The 22558-nt window shown below is 38.7% G+C and overlaps 1 protein-coding gene, 1 non-coding gene and 1 pseudogene across 4 annotated transcripts in view; 2 read left to right on the forward strand and 1 right to left on the reverse strand.

Annotated features, from left to right (window-relative positions):
• HSPBAP1 (HSPB1 associated protein 1) overlaps nucleotides 1-22558 on the forward strand; it is a 57662-nt gene that overhangs the window by 12471 nt on the left and 22633 nt on the right. For all 3 annotated transcript variants that reach the window (XM_030330537.1, XM_030330538.1, XM_030330539.1), the window contains exons 2-3: nucleotides 5919-6104; nucleotides 13666-13847. In XM_030330537.1, the coding sequence (XP_030186397.1) occupies nucleotides 5919-6104; nucleotides 13666-13847 (368 nt within the window). The remainder of the gene's footprint in view (nucleotides 1-5918; nucleotides 6105-13665; nucleotides 13848-22558) is intronic.
• Nucleotides 2070-2142, reverse strand: TRNAR-UCU. Its single transcript has one exon. It is a non-coding gene; the product is annotated as a tRNA-Arg (tRNA).
• LOC115524349 lies at nucleotides 13021-13110 on the forward strand (annotated as a pseudogene).

Raw genomic sequence — 22558 nt, forward strand, 5'->3', positions numbered from 1 at the left:
TTTTTTTTTTAATGCTTATTCATTTTTGAGAGAGAGAGAACGAGCAGGGGAGGGGCAGAGAGAGAGGGAGACGTAGAATCTGAAGCAGGCTCCAGACTCTGAGCTCTCAGAGCCTGACTTGGAGCTCAACCTCACGAACCATGAGATCATAACCTGAGCCAAAGTCGGACGTTTAACCAATTGAGCCACCCAGGTGCCCCTGTATTGATGTTTTAAAATAGTGGCTATAAAATAAAAAATTACCTTTGTTGTAAGTTTTACCACTTGGTCTTTAGTACAAATATAGTAATTTTGTTAAGAGGTACTTGCATAATTCCGTGAATGTTTTCATAAATAACGTTCATTATTTTTTACCCTAATATCTACCATTCAGAAGCTTTAAAATACCTTGTATGTATATATAGTAGTTGTCAGATTGAAGAAACTATCATAGGCTTACATGTATATGTTTAGAATAATTTAGCTCACCATGCCAGGACCCAGTTTCTGATTTACTCTTCTGTTAACTTCTGAAAGTTTTTAAAGATTTTAATAAAATGTAATAAAATTTAATTGAAAATTTATGGTTATTAACATTTCTATTAAAATTATACCTGACATGAGAGATGAGTTAATTTCAGTTTCAGGATCTGTCTTTGTTGCATTCTATCAGTAGTAGGAGCGAATTCCGGACACTTGGTAAATTTTCCTTATTCTCATCTTGATTCTAAATCTCAGATATAAAGCCAAGCCATGTATTAATCAACTGAAGGCAGATTGCTAACAAATTCAGAGAAATTATTTTGTAGTTTGCATTAATTAAAGAAAAATTGCTGAGAAAAAGGCAATTTGCTTTTTGATCATGTTTCACTATCTCCAAAGAGTTAGTTGAAACCAAAGCTGTAATCAATTGTCTGAACAACATACTATGTTTAGAAGAAGAAAAGACTCTTGTGCAACACCTAGTTTCTAAGTCATCTCATTAGAAATTGCTTCATGTTGCAAGTTTAGACCTAGATACATTTATCCTTTAAAGGCTGTCAAAGTTGCTTCAGAATTTTTATAGCTCTTTGCATGTATTCCTGCCTTGGAGTAACTGATCGCATCCCTAGGCTATTTAATTAATACAATGTAGATTGCATTCTTCTTTAAAGGAAATTGTAACACTTAAATTTGTTAATTTAATGGCCCAGTTCATTGTTGATTAAACTATCAGAAGCCAAATTACTTTTATCTCACAAGCAGCTGATTGTTTTATTTCATTGGTAGGCTTGAGATTCTGTAAATATGCTAATTTCTTGTTAAAGTGAGCATCCTACTGCTCTGTTCTGCACACGCTTTATAGCACTTTTTATTCATTTAGCAAATGTTTGAGCATTTAATATATTTCAGCCACTGGGCTAGATGCTTTCTCAGCAAATTTTACTTTTTAGGGGTCTCCTATTAAATAACTTCTGGGATGTGTGGGATTTTTAGGTCAGATCATTAAATATTTTTTATTTAATGAAAAAATATTTCTTTGAAACTGTTCTGTCAGAACACTACTCATGTGTTACTAATGACCTTGTATTTATTTGTGGAAGGGTGGCAAGATATATCTTACCCAAATAGGAGAACTCTTTTGGGAATGTTCAAAGCCAGATCCATTGGCTCTGATTAAAATAAGCAGAATAAATAAATCCCTACCCCAAAAGGTCTGGTGCTTCTCTTTTTCTCTGCCCTTTAAAGTTCTAAAAGCAAAGTGTTCAAAGCTAGAATATTTCACAACTGTAGAAATGAAATAATGCTATTATAGGGTCAGACCAGCCATGATTCATTCAGTGGAAGTCACAGAGTATTTTATAGAGAGAATAGGGTCGTCCTTGAAAACAACAGCCTCAGAAGGCAAGGTGTTAAACCAGTTATGAACTATTAGCAGTCTTGACTATAAGAGTTCATTTTTATATGTGAAAGGATTCAGGAGGTAGAATTTTGCTGGTATTAGTTCAGTGGCACAGAGATGGACATTTTTTGTATTCTTTCAGCTGAGGTTTGCAATTTAATGGGCCTTTAAAAATTTTTTTAAAATTAAAAATGTCAAGTAATCTTTATGCCCAACATGGGGTTTGAACTCATGTGCCTGAGATCAGAAGTCACATGCTCTACCAACTGAGCCAGCCAGGCACTCCCTGGGCCTCTCTTTTATCTCTCAAAGGAGCTAAACATGTCTGTTTTTCAGGCAAAATATAGAAGAGAAGGCAAAGGACAAAAACACTGACTCAACAACGTCCAGATACATCTCTGGCCACTCCTGTCTGCAAAGGAGTCTAGGAATTGTAATTTTTCAGCCACACCCATTGCTCAAAGTTCTGTTAGTAAGGAAGAAGAGAGTGGGTATTGGATAAGGTAGGCAACTAGCAGTCTCTACTACAGCTATTACTCCACTACCCCCTGCCCACATGCGCACAAACCAAAACATTCCTCTCTCCCCAACAGCGTGTATGGATTTATTATCCATTAATCGTCCTAAAGGTTTCCTTAACTTTTTTCTCTTTTCAGATTATATATACTCTCTCTCCTGAGTTTGTAGTGCCAGTGTGGGTCCCACGGTTTTAATTCTCTAGAAGCAGTCTTGTGCAGTGGAAAGAGCACGGGACTTGGGATCAAGCAATGTGACCCGTGGTTCCAGTTCATCACTGGTGTGCTGACCTTTGACATCTGAGCTTTCTAGTCTTCCTTTGGATAATGGACATAAAATGCCTTCTCTGCCAGTGTTTTATAGGCTTCTAAGAGGATCAGATGAGCAGTTTTAATGTATATAAAAGTACATGGCAAATAGTAAAGCATCGTATGAGTAAATACATGGTATTGTTATGATGATGATGATGTTCAAAACCAAACTCTTCATCTTCCCACTAGAATGAGCTGTTGCTCCTAACTTTTTTTTTTAATGTCAAGTCAGAATCTGGAAACCTTTGTCTCCCTTATAGCTGCATCTGCCTCCCATCCCACATTCTTTAGTTGTAATAGTCTTTGATATTATTCGGTTAGAATTTCTTCATCTCTACCATCTCTGCCTTCCTTACTGCCACCCTGTGTTGTTCAGGGCCTTACTATACACGTCTTACTTGGCTAGTACATCAGCTCAGTCCAGTGCAGCCTTTACGTCTCCACACGTTTCTACATAGCCCTTACTTTTATTGTTTAATGGATATAATGTACCATGGGAGAAATTTACATAACATTTAGTAATATTCAGTAAATATTTTTCTCCTTTTAGACATTCGGCTGTTTATATTTTCAGTTTTTATATTATGGTAGTAGATATTTTATGTGTATGTGTGTACATATATAATATATATGAATATGCACATAGCTGATGATTATTTTGTTAAAAGCAAATTCCTATAACATGAGTTACTAGGTCAATGGGTGGTTATTTGAGACTTCTGCTTCATTTTTCCAGTTGTATGCTGAAGGATAGCACTAATTTATATGCCACAGACAATGGAGTATCATCACGAATGCATTGGAGCTTCTCATAGTCTAGCAAAACTTAAAAAATGTACAATAAAAAATACAACCTGTCCATTTTCATGTACATGGAATCCAGGCACTCCCAAGTCCAGGAAGATTTGGTGTGTCATGATCTCAGTAACCTTGTACTGACATATTTTTTTTTTTAATTTTTTTTTTTTCAACGTTTATTTATTTTTGGGACAGAGAGAGACAGAGCATGAACGGGGGAGGGGCAGAGAGAGAGGGAGACACAGAATGGGAAACAGGCTCCAGGCTCTGAGCCATCAGCCCAGAGCCTGACGCGGGGCTCGAACTCACGGACCGTGAGATCGTGACCTGGCTGAAGTCGGACGCTTAACCGACTGCGCCACCCAGGCGCCCCTGTACTGACATATTTATAGGCTAGTATGGGTCAAGACCGCTACTGTGAATTTATCAAACATGTCAAAAGTGCAAAACAAGAATCTCAAGGAAATACAGAAAATTTTATTCCTGGTTACATTCTGTTTCCCTTATAGGCTCTTCAGCACTTAAAGATAAGCTTGAGCTTCATTACTTTGAGACCTAAGGATTCCCTGTCTCCTCCTCCCTCCATGCAGCCCCCACACAACCCCCAGCTCTTCTACCTGCCTTTCCCTCTGAGCGTCCACACTCATCTCCTCACTCGGGAGCCCTCAGTGTGTAGACAGTGACAGACTGTCCTCAGATGTCTTGCTTACTTTCATCAAGTGTAGGGAAAGATTCTGAGTGTTTGTCCTTGTCTGAGAAGAGAGACCAAATTGACTTAAATTTCTATTTTCTTTAAAAACAAGCCTTACATTCAGACAAGTATGAATCAAGTTCCTTGATAGCTCCTTCCCCATCCCTCTTCCTTTTATGAGAAAGTTTAGAAGAAAGTTGGATGCTGTGAGAATTTGGATTATTTATGAGCTTTCCTTAATTTTTTGAATTACGTATAAGTACAGAATAGGCAATGAATTACAGGGTTTAGCTGATTGTTCTAGAGAATCAAATATATGCTTATGATTTTATATATAAAGAATCAGAGTATGAAGCACTTTTTAACTTTCCCATACAACTTTCATCTTAAGATGTCTTTAAGGAGAAACTTTCTTGTTTTTTTTTTTTTTTTTTTTTTTTTTTTTTTTTTTTTAAATTTTTTTTTCAACGTTTATTTATTTTTGGGACAGAGAGAGACAGAGCATGAACGGGGGAGGGGCAGAGAGAGAGGGAGACACAGAATCGGAAACAGGCTCCAGGCTCCGAGCCATCAGCCCAGAGCCTGACGCGGGGCTCGAACTCACGGACCGCGAGATCGTGACCTGGCTGAAGTCGGACGCTTAACCGACTGCGCCACCCAGGCGCCCCTCTTGTTCTTTTATTTAACGAATACTTATCATTACCATCCTCTCCAGGATTAATAGTCTATGATTCTGTGAAATTTATTGAAGTACTCAGTAAGTTACAGTATTCGTTTGTACATATCCCTTATACTGTTTATAGATGCAGTTGAAGTCAAGGACTAACACTGATACCCATCCCAGTACATCTTTTACGTTTAAAAAAAAAAATGTTTGGGGCGCCTGGGTGGCGCAGTCGGTTAAGCGTCTGACTTCAGCCAGGTCACGATCTCGCGGTCCGTGGGTTCGAGCCCCGCGTCGGGCTCTGGGCTGATGGCTCAGAGCCTGGAGCCTGTTTCCGATTCTGTGTCTCCCTCTCTCTCTGCCCCTCCCCCGTTCATGCTCTGTCTCTCTCTGTCCCAAAAATAAATAAAAAAACATTGAAAAAAAAAATTAAAAAAAAAATGTTTAAGCTGATTTATTTATTTTGAGAGAGAGAACACAAGCAGGTGGGGGGCAGAGAGGAGAGACAGAATCCCAAGCAGGCTCCATGCCATCAGTGCAGAGCCTGAACTCATGAACCTTGAGATCATGACCTGAGCCGAGATCAAGAGTCAGATGCTTAACCGACTGAGCCACCCAGGTGCCCCTGTCTTTTTAAATCTTGAAATGAAAATAATCCCCCTCACCCCGTTGACTGATTCAGTAGTCTTTTCGGGTAAACACATGGTAAGGCAAGTAGAATTCTTGCTGGCTCCAGCACCCCTAGTTGATCCAGCATAGTTCCCATCAGTGTCTCATACCGTTTTCAAAAAATGATGCGTTTTAAAGTTTAAATGTAATTGAAAAGCCTTTTTTAAAAACATTTTTGACATTGAAAATTGTACATATTTTCCAATGTTCAAAATTTAATATGAGAAAAATAAGAATTATGGTTTTTGAGGTCAAATATTTATGTAAATTGTAATAAATGAAGTGTAAAATGTATAATTACATAGAAAGATTTACCATAATAGAAATGATATTAGCTATTATTTCTTTGTATTATATGAAATAACTTTATAGTTATCTCCCTGTCGCTCTATTTATTTTTCTCCCTAGGTGAACATATCAAACCTTTTACACCAGAGAAAGCAAAAGAAATTATAATGTCTTTACAACAACCTGCAATCTTCTGTAACATGGCTGTTGATTGGCCAGCACAACACTGGACTGCTGAACACCTTTCTGAGGTCCTTCATGGCAAGCAGATACGATTCAGGATGGGAATGAAAAGAACAGATACAGGTAGGACTATGAGTAATCGTAATAATAATGCCTCTTCAATAGCATTCCCGTATTCATAGCAGTGGTTTCCTTATCTCTAGAGAATCCTTTATTTCAAATCCTGTTTTTGACTATTGCAGATAGGAAGGTTTTATTGGAAGTTTTAGATGGACAGTTTGTGTTAAGGTTTTTTTTAGACTAAACAACCTATAGTTGATAACCTTATATAAAATGTATTTGTTCATGTATCATGACTCATTGAATGTGGTAGACGCTTAAGATTTGTTAATGTGCTATTCTTTATGTTCCCCTGTGACTGAAAAAGATTAATACTAATCTAATAGTCTCTTTTACTTTTGACTCACGTAGAATGTGCCCTTTCATTTGTGGCTTCAGGCTCTATATTTATAGTGCTTACTCTTGGTTGTAATTGTATCTCTCTGCTTTATCAGCTGTCTGACCTCTGTGGCACTGCATAAATGTGAGAAGTATGTAAAGCTGGGGTTTTTTTTCATCCTCTTAAACAGATTTTGCCAGCTCCTCCTTCTTCCCTCAAGACTTGTAACATTTCGATATTTTGCCTTATAGTCAGATAAAGCAGTTACTGTAAACTCTAAAAATTAATTTAAAGGAAAGAAACAGCGCTGTTTTTAATCTAAAGGAACCCATGACCATTGTCTGGCTTCAGAATTTGTTTAACTTCTATTTAAATATGGGCAAGTTTGCTAGTCTAGAATTTCACAGTGTTTGAAGCATTGCTGTGAAGTGGCTCTATGAATATCTACTAATAACTCAGAGGGAACTAGAAAATTACCCAATTTCCCTTCTAGCTTCTCCAAGCTTCCTTCTCTCATGCTGACCTTCTAGCGTATCTCCCAAGAGCTATGTGGTTTTTGGTGTCTAGAACACTCTCATCCTCATGGCAGGTAGAGCAGGCTTAATACCTCAAACTCTTTGGCATCTCATTCTAATCATAGATCAACATGTTTACTGTATTTTAAAATTAAATGCTAGACCAGCACAAGGCACATAAAAATTCATCTTGTACTTTTTCTTTCTTGATTTTAGGCAAATAAATCTCTCCAGTGAAGTGTCTTTTAGACAATAATTAGGAGATAAATAAGAATTGTAATTTTTTCACACTGTGGTTAGGCTCTAACTATAATACTACCATTAATTGCTAACAGTTATTGAGAGCTATTGTGTCAGGCAGTGTTCTGAGTGCTTTATACATATTAATTCTCTTAACCTTCTTCAAACCCTCTTAGAATGGTACTATTATAAACCTATTTTATAGATGAGGCACAGTGATTTGACATTTTCAAGCTACACTTAAGCATAAAAGAAAAAGAAAGTAGAAAGTCTCTGCAGTTGTGAGCAACTGCTCTGAGTTTTTACTGATGATAATTTTTTAAAGTTTATATGCAATTCACATAATATAAAATTTATCATTTAAAAATATACAATTCAGTGGTTTTAGCATATGCGTCGTGTAGTACAACCATCACCACTGTCTAATTCCAGAACATTTCATCACCCCATGACCCCATAAGGAAGCCCAGTATCTGTTAAACAGTCACTCTCCACTCCCCATTTTACCCTCAGGTTTTGGCAACCACTAGTCTGCTTTCTGTTTGTTGTTGTTGTTTTAATTTTTTAATGTTTATTTTTGAGAGAGAGAGAGACAGGCAGAGTGTGAGCGGGGTAGGGGCAGAGAGAGAGGGAGACACAGAATCGGAAGCAGGCTCCAGGCTCTGAGCTGTCAGCACAAAACCCCATGTGGTGCTCAAACTCGTGAGCCATGAGATCATGACCTGAGCCTTAACTTACTGAGCCACCCAGGCACTCCTGCTTTCTGTTTTTATAGATTTGCTTATTTGGGACATTTCATATAAATGGACTCATTCAGTATGTGGCCTTTTGTGTCTGGCTTCTTTCACGTAGCATGTTTTCCAGATTCATCCATGTCGTAGCATATATCTGTACTTCATTTATTTTTATTGCTGAAATTTATTTATCCTGATCATATGTATATACCACATTATATTTATCCACTCATCAGTTAATGGACATTTGTGTTGTTTCCACTTTTTGACTATTATGGATAATGCTACTTTGAACATTTACGTACACATTTTTATGTGGGTATGTGTTTTCATTTCTCTTGGGATTATACCTAGAAGTAGAATTGCTGAGTCATGTGGTAATCTGTGTTTAACCTTTTGGGGAACTGAACTATGTCTTGAGCAGTTTCTCTTGATGTTAAATATGACTTTTAAGTTTTATTTATTTATTTTGAGAGAGAGAGAGAGAGAGAGAGCGAGCACGCGAGTGAACAGTGGGGAGCAGAGAGAGAGGGAGAGAGGGAGAGAGAGAGAGAGAATCCCAAGCAGACTCTGAGCCCGACTTGGGGCTCAAACCCACAAACCATGAGATCATGACCTGAGTCGAAACCAAGAGTGGGATGCTTAACCAGCTGAGCTACCCAGGTACCCCTAAATGTGACTTTTAAATGGCTACCAAGGGGTGCCTGGGTGGCTCAGCTGGTTAAGTGTCCAACTGCAGCTCAGGTAATGATGTTACAAGCATTGATAACTTTGTTTCCTTCCTATTGAATATGCATTTTTTTTCCCTTTTAGTTGCAGGTATGGCATTCATTTATTTATTTAGAGAACCATTTTTTTTAATTTAAATTTTAGTTAACATACAGTGCAATATTGGTTTCAGGAATAGAATTCAGTGATTCATCACTTACATACAACACCCAGTGCTCATCACAAGTGCCCTCCTTGGTACCCATCACTCATCTAGCTCCTCTCCCACCCACCTCCCTCCATCAGCCCATAGTTTGATCTGTGTTGTTAAGAGTCTTTTGTGGCTTGTTGAATATATTTCGTATTTTTGTTTTAGGTCTTGGTTTGAGTTTTTCTAGAATGCTTGAGGTAATAGTAATTATACTTTGAATTATATGTATATCTTTGTTCATTTTAGGAAGCAGACAATGATATCTCGTAGGTCTTTGAAAACATTCTGGATCAAACTCATTTGCCAACATACATGCTCAGTGGCGATACTATACCTCAACTGGCAGTAATTTGGCAAAACATCTGTAGAAAGAACCCTAAACAGGTGGGGGGTGCAATGATGATCAAAAGTCCTTCCCAGTACCTGTATTCCATGCAGTGTTTGTTGCTTATAAAACGATGAAGTCTAACAAAATGGAGACATACTTGTTCCTCTGCTCTGCAAAAAATTTTTTAGGACTCCCTTTTATGAGAGTTAAAAGCAAACTCAACTTACACACTACTTCCAAATCCTGAGCTCAGTCAAGCTGCGTCTTACCTAACGCTTTGACAGTTAAGTGGGATGAAAATTGCAGCTGCCTAGGCTACTTCAACATGAAATGAAAGAACAATAATAATAAAGTTGGAAAGGAATAATTGCATTGCAAAAAAATAAACTAAGAAAAACAGCTGTGCTACCCAGAAAGAAATTGTCATAACAGAATGAAAACAGTACCTTTGGTGCTGCTACTTCCTAGAAGGAAAATATCAAAAGAATTCTATTTTGAAATCACTATGTAAGTGAAAAAGTCTGTCATTTCCATTCATCCCATTCATAGTAATTTTCTCCTGACAGTAACAGTTCTCACATGTAATTTTTTCACTTTTGGATTTTTATTTTTTAAAGTACAGTTTGCTGTGACAGAACAAAGTCCCCTGATAAGGTTGCGACGCAGACATGGCTGTGAAAACTGGCCTTAACTCTGAAGTGCTGCTCTGTACCCCCAGGGGCAGATGTCTCAAGTAATGGTTTTAGTATTCAGTTCGATCGGTTGGATTAGTTTTATGAAGTGAAAATTCATAAGACAGTGCAATGTCTTTAGGCTTCCATTGGAGCTTACTGAAATGATTATAAAATTACTCCTGTTTCCAAGCACCATGCAGCTTTCTTGCCACATGGGTTTTTGTTTGTTAAGAAACTCTGTGTGTTTCTGGGGCGCCTGGGTGGCGCAGTCGGTTAAGCGTCCGACTTCAGCCAGGTCACCATCTCGCGGTCCGTGAGTTCGAGCCCCGCGTCAGGCTCCGGGCTGATGGCTCAGAGCCTGGAGCCTGTTTCCGATTCTGTGTCTCCCTCTCTCTCTGCCCCTTCCCCGTTCATGCTCTGTCTCTCTCTGTCCCAAAAATAAATAAACGTTGAAAAAAAAATTTTTTTTAAATAATAAAAAAAAAAAGAAACTCTGTGTGTACCTATGTTGTTGGGGTAAATTCTTTTTTTTTTAAGTTGGACAATTTTTTAAATATTTATTTATTTTAAATTTTTTAATTTTTTAATTTACATCCAAGTTAGTCAGCATATAGTGCAACAATGATTTCAGGAGTAGAATCCAGCGATTCATCACCTACATATAACACCCAGTGCTCATCCCAGCCAAGTGTCCTCCTTAATGCCCCTTGCTCATTTAGCCCATCCCCCCACCCACACCCCCTCCAGCAACCCTCAGTCTGTTCTCTATATTTAAGAGTCTCTTACGTTTTGTCCCCCTCCCTGTTTTTATGTTATTTTTGCTTCCCTTCTCTTATGTTCATCTGTTTTATATCTTAAATTCCACATGAGTGAAGTCCTATGATATTTGTCCTTTTCTGACTAATTTTGCTTAGCATAATACCCTCTAGTTCATCCACATAGTTGCAAATGGCAAGATTTCATTCTTTTTGATTGCCAAGTAATACTCTATTGTGTATATATACCACATCTTCTTTATCCATTCATCTGTCAATGGGTATTTGGGCTCTTTGCATACTTTGGCTATTGTCAATAGTGCTGTTATAAACCTTGGGGGTGCATGTGCCCCTTTGAAATAGCACACCTGTATCCCTTGGATAAATACCTAGTAGTGCACTTGCTGGGTCATAGAGCGGTTGTATTTTTAACTTTCTGAGGAACCTCCAGACTGTTTTCCAGAGTTGCACCAGTTTGTATTCCCACCAGCAGTGCAAAAGAAATCCTCTTTCTCCGCATCGTCGCCAACATCTGTTGTTGCCTGAGTTGTTAATGTTAGCCATTCTGACAGGTGTAAGGTGGTATCTCATTGTGGTTTTGATTTGTATTTCTCTGATGATGGGTGATGTTGAGCATTTTTTCATGTGTCGGTTGGCCATCTGGATGTCTTCTTTGGAAAAGTGTCTATTCATGTCTTTTGCCCATTCACTGGATTTTTTGTGTTTTGTGTGTTGAGTTTGAAAAGTTTTTTATAGATTTTGGATACTAACCCTTTACCTGGTATGTCATTTGCAAATATCTTCTCCAATTTTTTTTTTTTTTTTACTGTTTATTTTTTGAGAGAGTGAGAGAACTGGGGAGGGGCAGAGAGAGAGGGAGACAGAGGATTCGAAGCAGGCTCTGTGCTGTTAGTGCAAAGCCTGGTGTGGAGATTGAACCCACGAACTGTGAGATCATGACCTGAGCCAAAGTCAGACGCTTAACCAACTGAGCCACCCGGGTGCCCCTGGGGTAAATTCTTAATGATGATGTTCATAATATTGTGGAGACACACACACACACACACACATATATATATATATATATACACACACACACACACACACACACACACACATATACATACACACACACACACATATACATACACACACACACACACACCCATATACACACACACATACACTGATGGGTTACTGTTCTAAGTCCTTCTTAAAACTTGTCAAATTTTAAAAGTTCTTAAATATGCAGATTTTAATCTTTTAGATAAATGTACTTTTGTAAAGTTTTCCTACTTCTCAAAGTCAGGTGACAAGTTGATGAAGTAGACCTAGGATGCCTCCTTGACACCCCCTCCCCTCTATTCTTTGCCATTCTAAGGTTATAGGAAAAAGAGAGGTGGAGGAGAGAAAGATGGTCAAGATAATCCTAAGTAGTTCAGGGAGAAATGGAGGGAAAAGTTAAAGGTGTTGAAAGAAGAGTTTGAATGCCCTTCTCCTCTTACTACTAATTTGACTAACTTTTGAAGGGCCCCAAGTAAATAGAAGAATCAGAATTAGTGCCTGTTACTGAGAATCTACTTTGTTTCAGACATTGTGGTAACTGATTTACACATAGTAGATCTATATCTCTTGAAAGGACTTCATGCTGATCATAATCAGGTTTCTTGAATATTAGCTTCCCAACACGCATTTGAAATATTCTGCTTGTTGGGGCACATGGGTGGCTCAGTCGGTTAAACATCCGACTCTTGATTTTGGCTAAGGTCATGATCTCAGTTCGTGGGTTCAAGCCCCACGTGGGGCTCTGTGCCAACAGCATGGAGCCTGCTTAAGATTCTGTCTCTCCCTCTCTCTGCCCCTCACCTGCTCATGCTGACTTGCGTGCTCGCTCTCAAAATAAATAACAAATAACACTTTAAAAAAATATTCTGCTTGTTACAAAAAAAAATTCATTTTTCACTATTTAGAAGAATAGTTCTTGTATAAATGAGTCCAACATCCATAAATGGACAGACAATTGTCTTCTCTCTAAGGTTTCCTCACCAACTCTCTTCTCTGGGTCTTTGCTTTTTCCTATGTGACTATGACACAAAATTGGCATTTAATTATGTCATGCCCCAAATTTCCTATTATTCTGGTTAAAGCTTTATATTTGTCTGAATATATTATCAACTCAAGAGTATTACCTATCTCTTTTATGCAAGCCTGAGCACAGTGCTAATTACAAATTAGGAACTTAATAAATGATTCTGAAATAAATGAGTTAATGAATAAATGAACAGACATTAAGTCTGCCATTGGCCACTTAATAATTCTGAGGAGCTATGTATAAAGTCAGAAAATTTTCAAAAGACTGTTTTTTGTTATTGCCTTTTTTCCTTTTTAATCTGAGGAAGTAGTTCTCAAACTTTTTAGCTTCAGGACCCTTTGCCAACTCCCTTTGTTGAGTTCTCCAGTGCAGAGAAGATTGGCATGACTCCTGCACAAGGATGATGCAACTTCACGAAGCATTCCATATCTTTTGTAATATTTGGAAAAACAATAAATGCCATACCTTTAAAATAAATTATTGAGTTCCCCAACGAGCTTTTGCCAATGTGGATTATATCTAGTGATGCTTACCATATTATAAATTAAAACTGAGACGTTTTAAAAATACAAAAACATAAACACGTATTCCACTAGCTATCTCTGTAGTGACATCGACTAAGCTTCTAGAAAACTCCACCATACACTTGTGAGAGAATGAGAATGAAAAATGTCAGAGTATTATTGTGAAAATAGTTTAGACCTCACAGACCCCTGAAAAGGTCTTGGAAAATTAATAATCTAAAGTATACCACTGGATTACTAAATCAGGCTATACTAAGTGTAGTCTTTAAAAATCTTAATGTTAAAATCTTGTTTTTCACCTTTATGTTAAACCATGATATTGTGAGTACTGTAAATGGTTCTAATTATATCACAAGCACAAAATTAATTTTTAATTGTTTCAAACTGTCTTCATTTTAAAAAAGCAACAATATTTGGAAACAGTGTTCAGTATACATTTAAGGTTGGGCTCTCTTACATTGCAGTTCCTCAGTTTGAAACTACATGTGGTTATGTAGAAGCTACACTTGAAGAGTTTCTGACCTGGAACTGTGACCAGTCTCCTCTTTCCGGACCTTTTAGAGATTATGATCATTCCAAATTCTGGGCTTATGCTGACTATAAATATTTTGTCAGCCTATTTGGTGACAAGACAGATATTTTCGAGGTAAGTCAATACATTCCTTTCAATCATTGTAATAATTTACTCTTGTGAAAAGATCACAAATTAGAATCTCTCTGGTACTTTTTTCCTTCACTGTCTTTTTCTCTCAAAAGTAATCACTGTGAGTCTTAAGCATTTTATCCACTCAGGCTAAAAGATTTGCTCAGGAAAAGTATAATGTTTGGCTCCCACGGATGAGCAGCCTTGTCACTATTTTCCTACTCGCCGGACTTCTCACACACCCTCTCATTTGCCTTTAAACAGTGCCTGAGTTGGTTTGGAGTATATAGAAGCCTAGATTGTGTATAGAACTTCATTTCCTCCTGACCTACATAGACGTTTTTATTCTGTTAGCGAGGCAGATGGAAGTACAGCACCGATTATTACATGAAGAAGCGTTGCTGAAATCCTGGAAGCATTCCAGGCTGCTGCTGCCACCATCCTGGCCTGCTGGGGGGGGGGGGGGGGTTGCTTAGTCAGGTTTATGGCCTGAGGCAGAGTGCTCCTGCTATTTGAGTGCAGAAGTCCTGCAGAAGCATGGCAGTGCTTGCGGAAGTTAAGAATGTGGAAATTCTTTGTCAGGTGTTGACATAACTGACAGCAGAGTTTGCAGACTACCATATCCTCTTTTAAATGATTTCTACCTCCAACTGCTAGCTTATTTTGTGGGGTAATTTCGCAAATTCTCTGTTCTGGTTTCTGTGTTTTTCTTAGGCATGAGGCAGGATTGGGATTAGTTCCAGGAAGCTGCTTGGATGACTCTGCCTTGCCCACAATCAGGTCAGGGCTCCAGAGTCCTTTATCCTGTCACTAGTCCTTTATCCAGAGAGGTATTTTGCCATCACTGCAGGCTGTCATAACCCCCCTCTGCCCCCACCCAACTCCTTGGACTCCTCTCTTCCTGACCATCACCATCAGGACTTGCCTCTCAAATAGGCTGATAGTCCTTAGACTCTTCTTTTTTTTTTTTCTTTTCTTTTTTTTAGTTTGATTTAAATTCAAGTGTAGTTAATATACGGTGTAATATTTGTTTCAGGTGTACAATATAGTGATTCAGCACTTCCATACATCATCCAGTGCTCATCATGACAAGTGCACTCCTTATCCCCATCACGTGTTAGTTTTCCATTCAGCTTATATGTTTCTTTTTCACTTTGAGTCAAGGTGTAGATGCTGGGGTTTACATAGTTAAAGCTAAAGTTTTTTTTAAAGTGCTTACTTAAATTTTGCTTTTTATAAAAAAAGGAAAACTATCACTTGTCTCATAATTGTTAGTTGAGGGTATATTTTTATTCTCATTACTATGAAAGAAATGCATCAGCTTTGAAAATATTCAGTAGATACTTTCTGAATCCTAAGTCTATCCCAAATCTACTATTTATTCATTTTTAAATGATAATTTTGAGGTAATTTTTTTCCTTATAGAATTATCTGTGATCACTTTATGGATCTTTAACCCTGGAACATTTAGATATTGTAGTTAACTTTTAGAGTCTTTTATTATATTTCTTGTACTCTCACCCACCCTGTAGATTAGACTACTACTTTTTGCTCCATATTTCAGGTAAAACACTGTGTAATGGCAGTATTTATCAAGTACTTCTTGTACCTGGTGTTTTTCTAAGTGCTTTACATTTGTAACCATCACAGTAACCCTATGATATAATAATTATCCCTGTTTTAAGAAAAAAAGAGGCACAAAAATTCAACCTTTTCTGAAATTCTACAGCTAAAAAAAGAGTAACCCAAGCAGTTTGTCCTCCAAGCTTTAACTGTTGCAGTGTATGCATACACAGGGTCTGAATACATTTAGTTCTTAAGGACCCTGTAGACAGGGGTAAGGACTTCTGTTCTGCTGAGTCTGGGCTCACTCTGCCTTGCGTGAATCTCTCATCTGACCCCATCAATTGTTCTACCTCAGCCCAGGCATGACAGCACTGGGCAGACATGTGTCTTGTCCATTAAGTGTGGATATAAAAGGCCTTTTAGTTGTGTGCTGGAATTCTAATTGAGCCCTTATAGTATAAAACCTGATGTTTTTAGTTCAGTGAGTTTTCGTCAGCTCCCATTATGGGGATTAATTCTCTGGATCAAAATAGGCAAATCTGCTATGAACAACCAAGTTCATAATGATTATATCATTTTTTATCTCAGAAATTTTTGAACACCAGGTCTTCTTACATCCCAGGTACCTAAGTTGTTTTCCTTTTACCACTCTAATTCATTCAGTCACTGAGTCTTACAACTTACTATTTCAAGTTTTCTTCCATCTGTTATAAAATGGTGGGTAGTTAAACATTAAAATGGGTAAATTTAGGGGTGCCTGGGTGGCTCAGTCGGTTAAGTGTCCGACTTTGGCTCAGGTCATGATCACATAGCTTGTGAGTTCAAGCCCCGTGTCGGGCTCTGTGCTGACAGCTCAGAGCCTGGAGCCTACTTCAGATTCTGTGTCTCCCTCTCTCTCTCTGCCGCAACCCCCCCCCCCCCCACCCCTGCTTGTGCTCTGTCTCTCTCTTTCTCTCCTGAAAAGAAACAAACATTAAAAAAAAAATTTTATGGGTAAGTTTTAAAAATCTTTATTAATTCACTTAAAATAATTATATGAGAATATAATAACATTTTTATAAAAATAACTATATTCAAGAGACACCTGGGTGGCTTAGTCAGTTACACGTCCAAACTCTTGATCTCTGCTCAGATCATGTCCTCATGGTTCATAGGATTCAGCCCTATGTTGGGCTCTGCACTGACAGCATGGAGCCTGCTTGGGATTCTCTCTCTCCCTCTCTTTCTGCCCCTTCCCCCTCCTGCTCGCTCTCTCTCTCTCTCTCTCTCTCTCTCTCAAAATAAACTTAAAAAAAAAAGAAAATAACTATATTCAGTAATTTTTTAAATGTTATAAGAAGAGTGGTATTGGGGCACCTGGGTAGTTCATAAAGTCGGTGGAGCGTCCAATTCTTGATTTTGGCTCAGGTAATCATCTCATGGTTCTTGGAATTGAGTACCCCTGTGCTGAGCTCGGTGCTGACAGTATGAAGCCTGCTTGGGATTCTCTTTCTCCATCTCTCTCCAGACTCTGAGCTGTCAGCACAGAGCCCGACATGGGGCTCAAACCCACAAACCGTGAGATTGTGGCCTGAACTGAAGTTGGATGCTTAACCAACTGAACCACCCAGCCACCCGAAGTAGCCCACTCTTGATTTCAGCTCAGGTTGAGATCCCAGGGTCATGGGATCAAGCCCTGAATCGGGCTCTGTGCTAAGTGTGGAGCCTACTTAAGATTCTCTCTCTCTCCCTCTGCCCTCTCCCCTGTTTGTGCTCTCTTTCTCTCTCTTTCTCTAAAAAACAAACAAAAAACATATAGCGAAAGGATTTTGCCCCGAGAAGTTTTCCCAAATAGACTCCATTTTATGTTGTGTTTCAGATTGGCTGCTGCTGAGAGTCAGGAGCCATGTGAAGTCACCGGGACACAGAATCCCAAAGTGCAATACATGGAAAATTAGTTCCAACCTGTCTTGGACTTTGTAACATAGAGTAGGTTGAAATATAGCCAGGTGGTTTAGTAATGATTAAAGGGGTTTGATGGCCAGTGATGCTTTCTGATGAGGCAAATTGGAATGTAAGAATTTATCCAAGCCTATCTGTGGGTAGAGTTAACTATCTCTTTTCTGTTTATGTTACCTAAGGTAATTTTCCTAAGGAAAAAAGACCCTTAAGTGCTTGCTAATTTATAATGTCCTTTTAAGGGGCTGTTTAAATTTTAAATTGAAGTATTTATCCTTTGTAAGTTTTATATAGTTTTGATATTTAGTATTGTTTTAGTTTTATTTTTGTTGTTTTGACCAATATTGGACTTCTTTCTTCTTTTCAGGCATAAAACTCTTGTGTAATCAGCTTTTCTATATTTTTGATCTAAGCACAGAGAATTAATAGAATGAGACAACTTTTTATGTCACAGATGGACTCAAGTCAACCATCGCCATGGTATAGGTATAAGAACAAATACTTGGAGGTGTTCTCAGAGCCTAGAGCTTACACCAGCTAGTTGATACTGAATCTGGGCTCTGAGAACACCCCACTCAAAATATACCATCTTTTAGAACAAAACAATTTAGGAATGAATTATCTTTCAGTGATCAGTTTACATAGTAGACTAAAAAAAGCTACTATTCTATACTTTAAGCATCTAATTAGTGTTCTTCAGTTCTTTGGTTAAAACTAAAATTATGGAAGATTTGGTTACTTGTAAAATGGTGTTTGACTCTGTAATAATTATATAACTTGTTAATTGAAACAGGTTTAGGAATTACTCAGGTTCAGCATAAAAATAGATCTAGTTACTGGGGCGCCTGGGTGGCTCAGTCGGTTAAGCGTCCAACTTCAGCTCAAGTCATGATATCTCAGTTTGTGGGTTCGAGCCCTGTATTGGATTTTCTGCTGTCAGCATGGAGCCTACTTTAGATCCTCTGTCTGCCTCTCTGTCTGCCCCGACTTGCAGTCTCTCTCAAAATAAATAAACATTAAAAAAAATTAGATCTACTTACCTAGATCAGTAACTCCAGCAATTTTTGAGCATTTGTTGGACTCACTTATATTAGGCATTGGAGATGCCAACTTGAATAAAGTAAAGGACTTGGCTCCCTTGGCACTTAATTTTTTTTTTTTTTTATCAAAGTGTGTTTATTTATTTTGAGAGGGAGAGAGAGAGAGAGAGAGAGAGCGAGAGCAAGCATGAGCAGGGGAGGGGCAGAGAGAGAGAATCCCAGGCAGGCTCTGTGCTGTCAGTGGAGAGCCCGACGTGGGGCTTGAACTCATTAACTGCGAGGTCATGACCTGAGCCAAAATCAAGAGTCAGATGTTTAACCAACTGAAGCACCCAGGCCCCCAAATTTCAACTATCCTTGACCTCTTAATTTATTGTACCATCATGTGGTAGTGATAGAAACTGCGTGTGGCTTTTTTTTTTTTTTGAATAATTTATTGATGTTGTTGTTTCAGGTTGATGTCTCCAACTAGATTGTAAAGTTCTCAACACAATAACAGAGATGTTTATGTCTCACATTTTTTTTGAGTCTCCCTCCTTGATTAGCATATCCCATGTTATCAGTCAGTATTTGTTGATTTGAGTAGATGTGGTGTGGCCCTGATTTTCAACTCTCTCAGTATTTGCATTCCTTTTATCCTGAAATACAGTGTGTAGATGATACCATTAACTACACATGTAATTAAAAAAAAGTTGTTAAAGTACCTAACCTATGACATAATGGAGAATTTTAAAGGAAGTAATTTATAATAAAGCAACATATATTTGGTATCTTAATGCTCAGTGACTATGCTAAATGATATAATGAAGTAGTCAAATCAGGTATGTAATTAAGTAGAACATTTCTAAAACCAGTATGCCATCATTTTGAATGGGTACCACATTCCATTTACTCCAGAAACCAAGGCCAACCCCGATGCACACTGTGATCCACAATGTCCCTTTTCTGACATTGCAGACCATGAGGGAGCTTGCTACGTTCTATGTGAGGCTGTCCCAAATGACTATAGTTAGTTGCTGTGTGTTAGAATTGCTTAGATTTGGGCATTGGCCTGGGATGATCAAGGAATACTAGGACCATACCCACCAGATCTATATTTGCCCAAGGAAAAAAATTCCAGAACAAAATAGAATAGTAAGTGTTCAGCCAGTAAAACCCAAAAGTGCCAAAGCTGAGGATACATAAATGCGGAAACTAGATATAAACTCTGCTATGTGCTGTGGACTCTTGTCAGTTGCTGGAGCTATTGAGGTAAATAAGTGGTAAAAAGATAGAAAATAACTGTAAAAAAGTGAGTGGTTATATATTCGTCCTACAGCCCTGGTCCCCTTTTTTCAGGGAGCTCATATTCTGGTGGAGGAGATAGACAAGTCTAACCAGTAATAGCCAGTTGTCCTAAGTGTTATGAAGTAAACAAAATGGGCCCAAATGGGAGAGGGACTTACTTTACATAGAGTAAGTTGGGAAGCTTTCTCCAAGGAGGTGATATGTAAGGTGATTCCTAAAACATGAGAAGCTATGGGGTGCCTGGGTGGCGTCCGACTTCAGCTCAGCCCATGATCTCATAGTTTGTGAGTTTAAGCCCCACTTCAAGCTCTATGCTGACAGCTCAGAGCCTGGAGCCTGCTTTGGACTCTGTCTCCCTCTCTCTCTGCCCCTCCACTGCTCATGCTCTGTCTCTCTGTGTCTCTCAAAAAATAAATAAATGTTAAAATAAATAAAAGATGAGAGGCTAGCCATGTGAAGGGAGGGTCAGGAGCTTTCTAAGCAGAGTGAGTAGCATATGCAAAACGCTTGAAGAAGGGAAAAATTTACCTTTTTAGGAAAAAAAGAAGGCGATTGTGACTAAAGCCTGGCCGACGAGATGCAGGGGTTTAGAAGGTGTAGGAGAGGTGAGAGGGGCCTGGTCATACAGGCCTACAAATGAGGGCATTTGGAGCTAATTCTAAGTGCAAAGTAAACGAGTGCCGGGGTCTTAACATTTTAAAAAGATAGCTCTTGCTGCAGTAAGGAGAATGGGTCAGAGGCAAAGAGTCAACATTCTTTGAGAGGGAGACCAAAAGAGAGAATGACTAAGTTGTATAAGGGTGGTAGAAGGGTTTAAAGAAGTGACATTTACATTGGGTCCTCCAAGAGAAGTGTGAATTGGGGCGTGGGAGAGCTGTGAGACCAGCTGGAGCAAAGGCAGGGAGATGTGTGGTGCATACTGGGAAAGCCGTAGAGATGGTGTAGCAGGGGTCTCATGCCAGATGTCGCATCCCCTCCACTGTTCTGAAATGCCATTTGCAGGTGATTCTTTTAAATGATTAAAATGCCCCAGCTACTAAAATACAGGGGAATTTAGACAGAAACATGTGACTCAATATGTAATTATTCAAGCCTGACTAGACTAGAAGTCATAATGAATTAATCAGATGCTTGTACCCACCTACAAAGGAAAGGTTCGATTTTGAAGAATTAAAACAAAATTCCATAGAATATTTCCAAGATTTGATATTTAACATTTTGAAATGAAGCTAAATTTAAGTATATTTGTACATACACACATAGAGTCACCACGATGAGACAACACAAGCACAGACTGATATTGGCATATATATTGCTGAGCCCAAAGCCATGAGTTTCAGTGCTATTGGTGGCTTAGTTTTTCAAAATGGTGAACAACTCCTAATAAAACTGCAGAAACACAAACTATAATTCTCCCTCGACTTATTTAGTAATTGTGTTTCTCTGGAAAACTCAGTGTATATTAAAACCGTGCCAAAGATCCTTTGGTGACATGTGAAATGGAGTTGGAGTCCTAGTCTCAGAAAAATAAAATCAGGTTTTTTAGCAGCATGAAAATTGTACAAGATACAGAACCTTTCCTTGTTGTGTTGAGCTGTATCCCTGACCTCTATCCATTGAATACCGGTAGCACCCCCTCCCACTTGTTTTGACAAGAATGTCTGTATGTTTTTTAATAATACTGTCAAAAGAGCAGTGATATTCCTTAGTTTCCACATACAAAAATGGGTATAACCGGGGCGCCTGGGTGGCGCAGTCGGTTAAGCGTCCGACTTCAGCCAGGTCACGATCTCGCGGTCCGTGAGTTCAAGCCCCGCGTCAGGCTCTGGGCTGGTGGCTCAGAGCCTGGAGCCTGTTTCCGATTCTGTGTCTCCCTCTCTCTCTGCCCCTCCCCTGTTCGTGCTCTGTCTCTCTCTGTCCCAAAAATAAGTAAACGTTGAAAAAAAAAAAAGAAAAAAAAGTTTAAAAAAAAAAAAGGGTATAACCAACTTCAGTCTCATAAGGATCAAATGAGATGATACACGCAAAATGTTAGTATTGGGGTCTGACCTGTAAGGATTTTTTTTTTTTTTTTTAATTTTTTTGTTTTTCCAACGTTTATTTATTTTTGGGACAGAGAGAGACAGAGCATGAACGGGGGAGGGGCAGAGAGAGAGGGAGACACAGAATCGGAAACAGGCTCCAGGCTCTGAGCCATCAGCCCAGAGCCTGACGCGGGGCTCGAACCCCCGGACCGCGAGATCGTGACCTGGCTGAAGTCGGACGCTTAACCGACTGCGCCACCCAGGCGCCCCAAGATTTAATAACCAGGTAGTGATAACTTGTTAGCAAGTGAAAATATGGGTCTAGTCATAAATAGAAGAGAAATTAGGACTGGAGGTAAGATTTGGGAGTCATGCAGACAGGTTGCTTTAAACATTGTGAAATACCAGGCAGAAATTAAACAAGATTCAGTTTAAGAGGGATAAATGTAGGACCACGGCTTTTTCCTAAGATCTATTAATAAATCAAGGCTGAAGAGATATGGCTAGGCAACGGTTCAGAAGAAAAAGGCAGGCAAGCCCAAGATTAGCCATGATGTAATTCAGTTGCTTGAGCAAACAACAAAAAAAACCCAAAACAAACAAAGCACTGACACTACATGGATGGTGCAGTGTTCAGGATGGAATGCTGCAGTCCCATATGCAGGGTTTCATGTAGGCTGTGTCTAGGGTTAGAGAGTCAGGCTTCAAGAGCACTATTGACAAAGATAGTTGAGAGGATAGCAGCTGGAGGGAAAAGTTAATGCTCCTGAGTTTAGGTACAAGAAGAGAAGGCATGACAGTTTTTCAGATAACTTAAAGATAGCAATTTTTGGCAGAAAAAATAAACCTGTCTGTGTAA

The sequence above is a fragment of the Lynx canadensis genome, chromosome C2 (assembly GCF_007474595.2).
Source record: "Lynx canadensis isolate LIC74 chromosome C2, mLynCan4.pri.v2, whole genome shotgun sequence".
NCBI lineage: Eukaryota > Metazoa > Chordata > Mammalia > Carnivora > Felidae > Lynx > Lynx canadensis.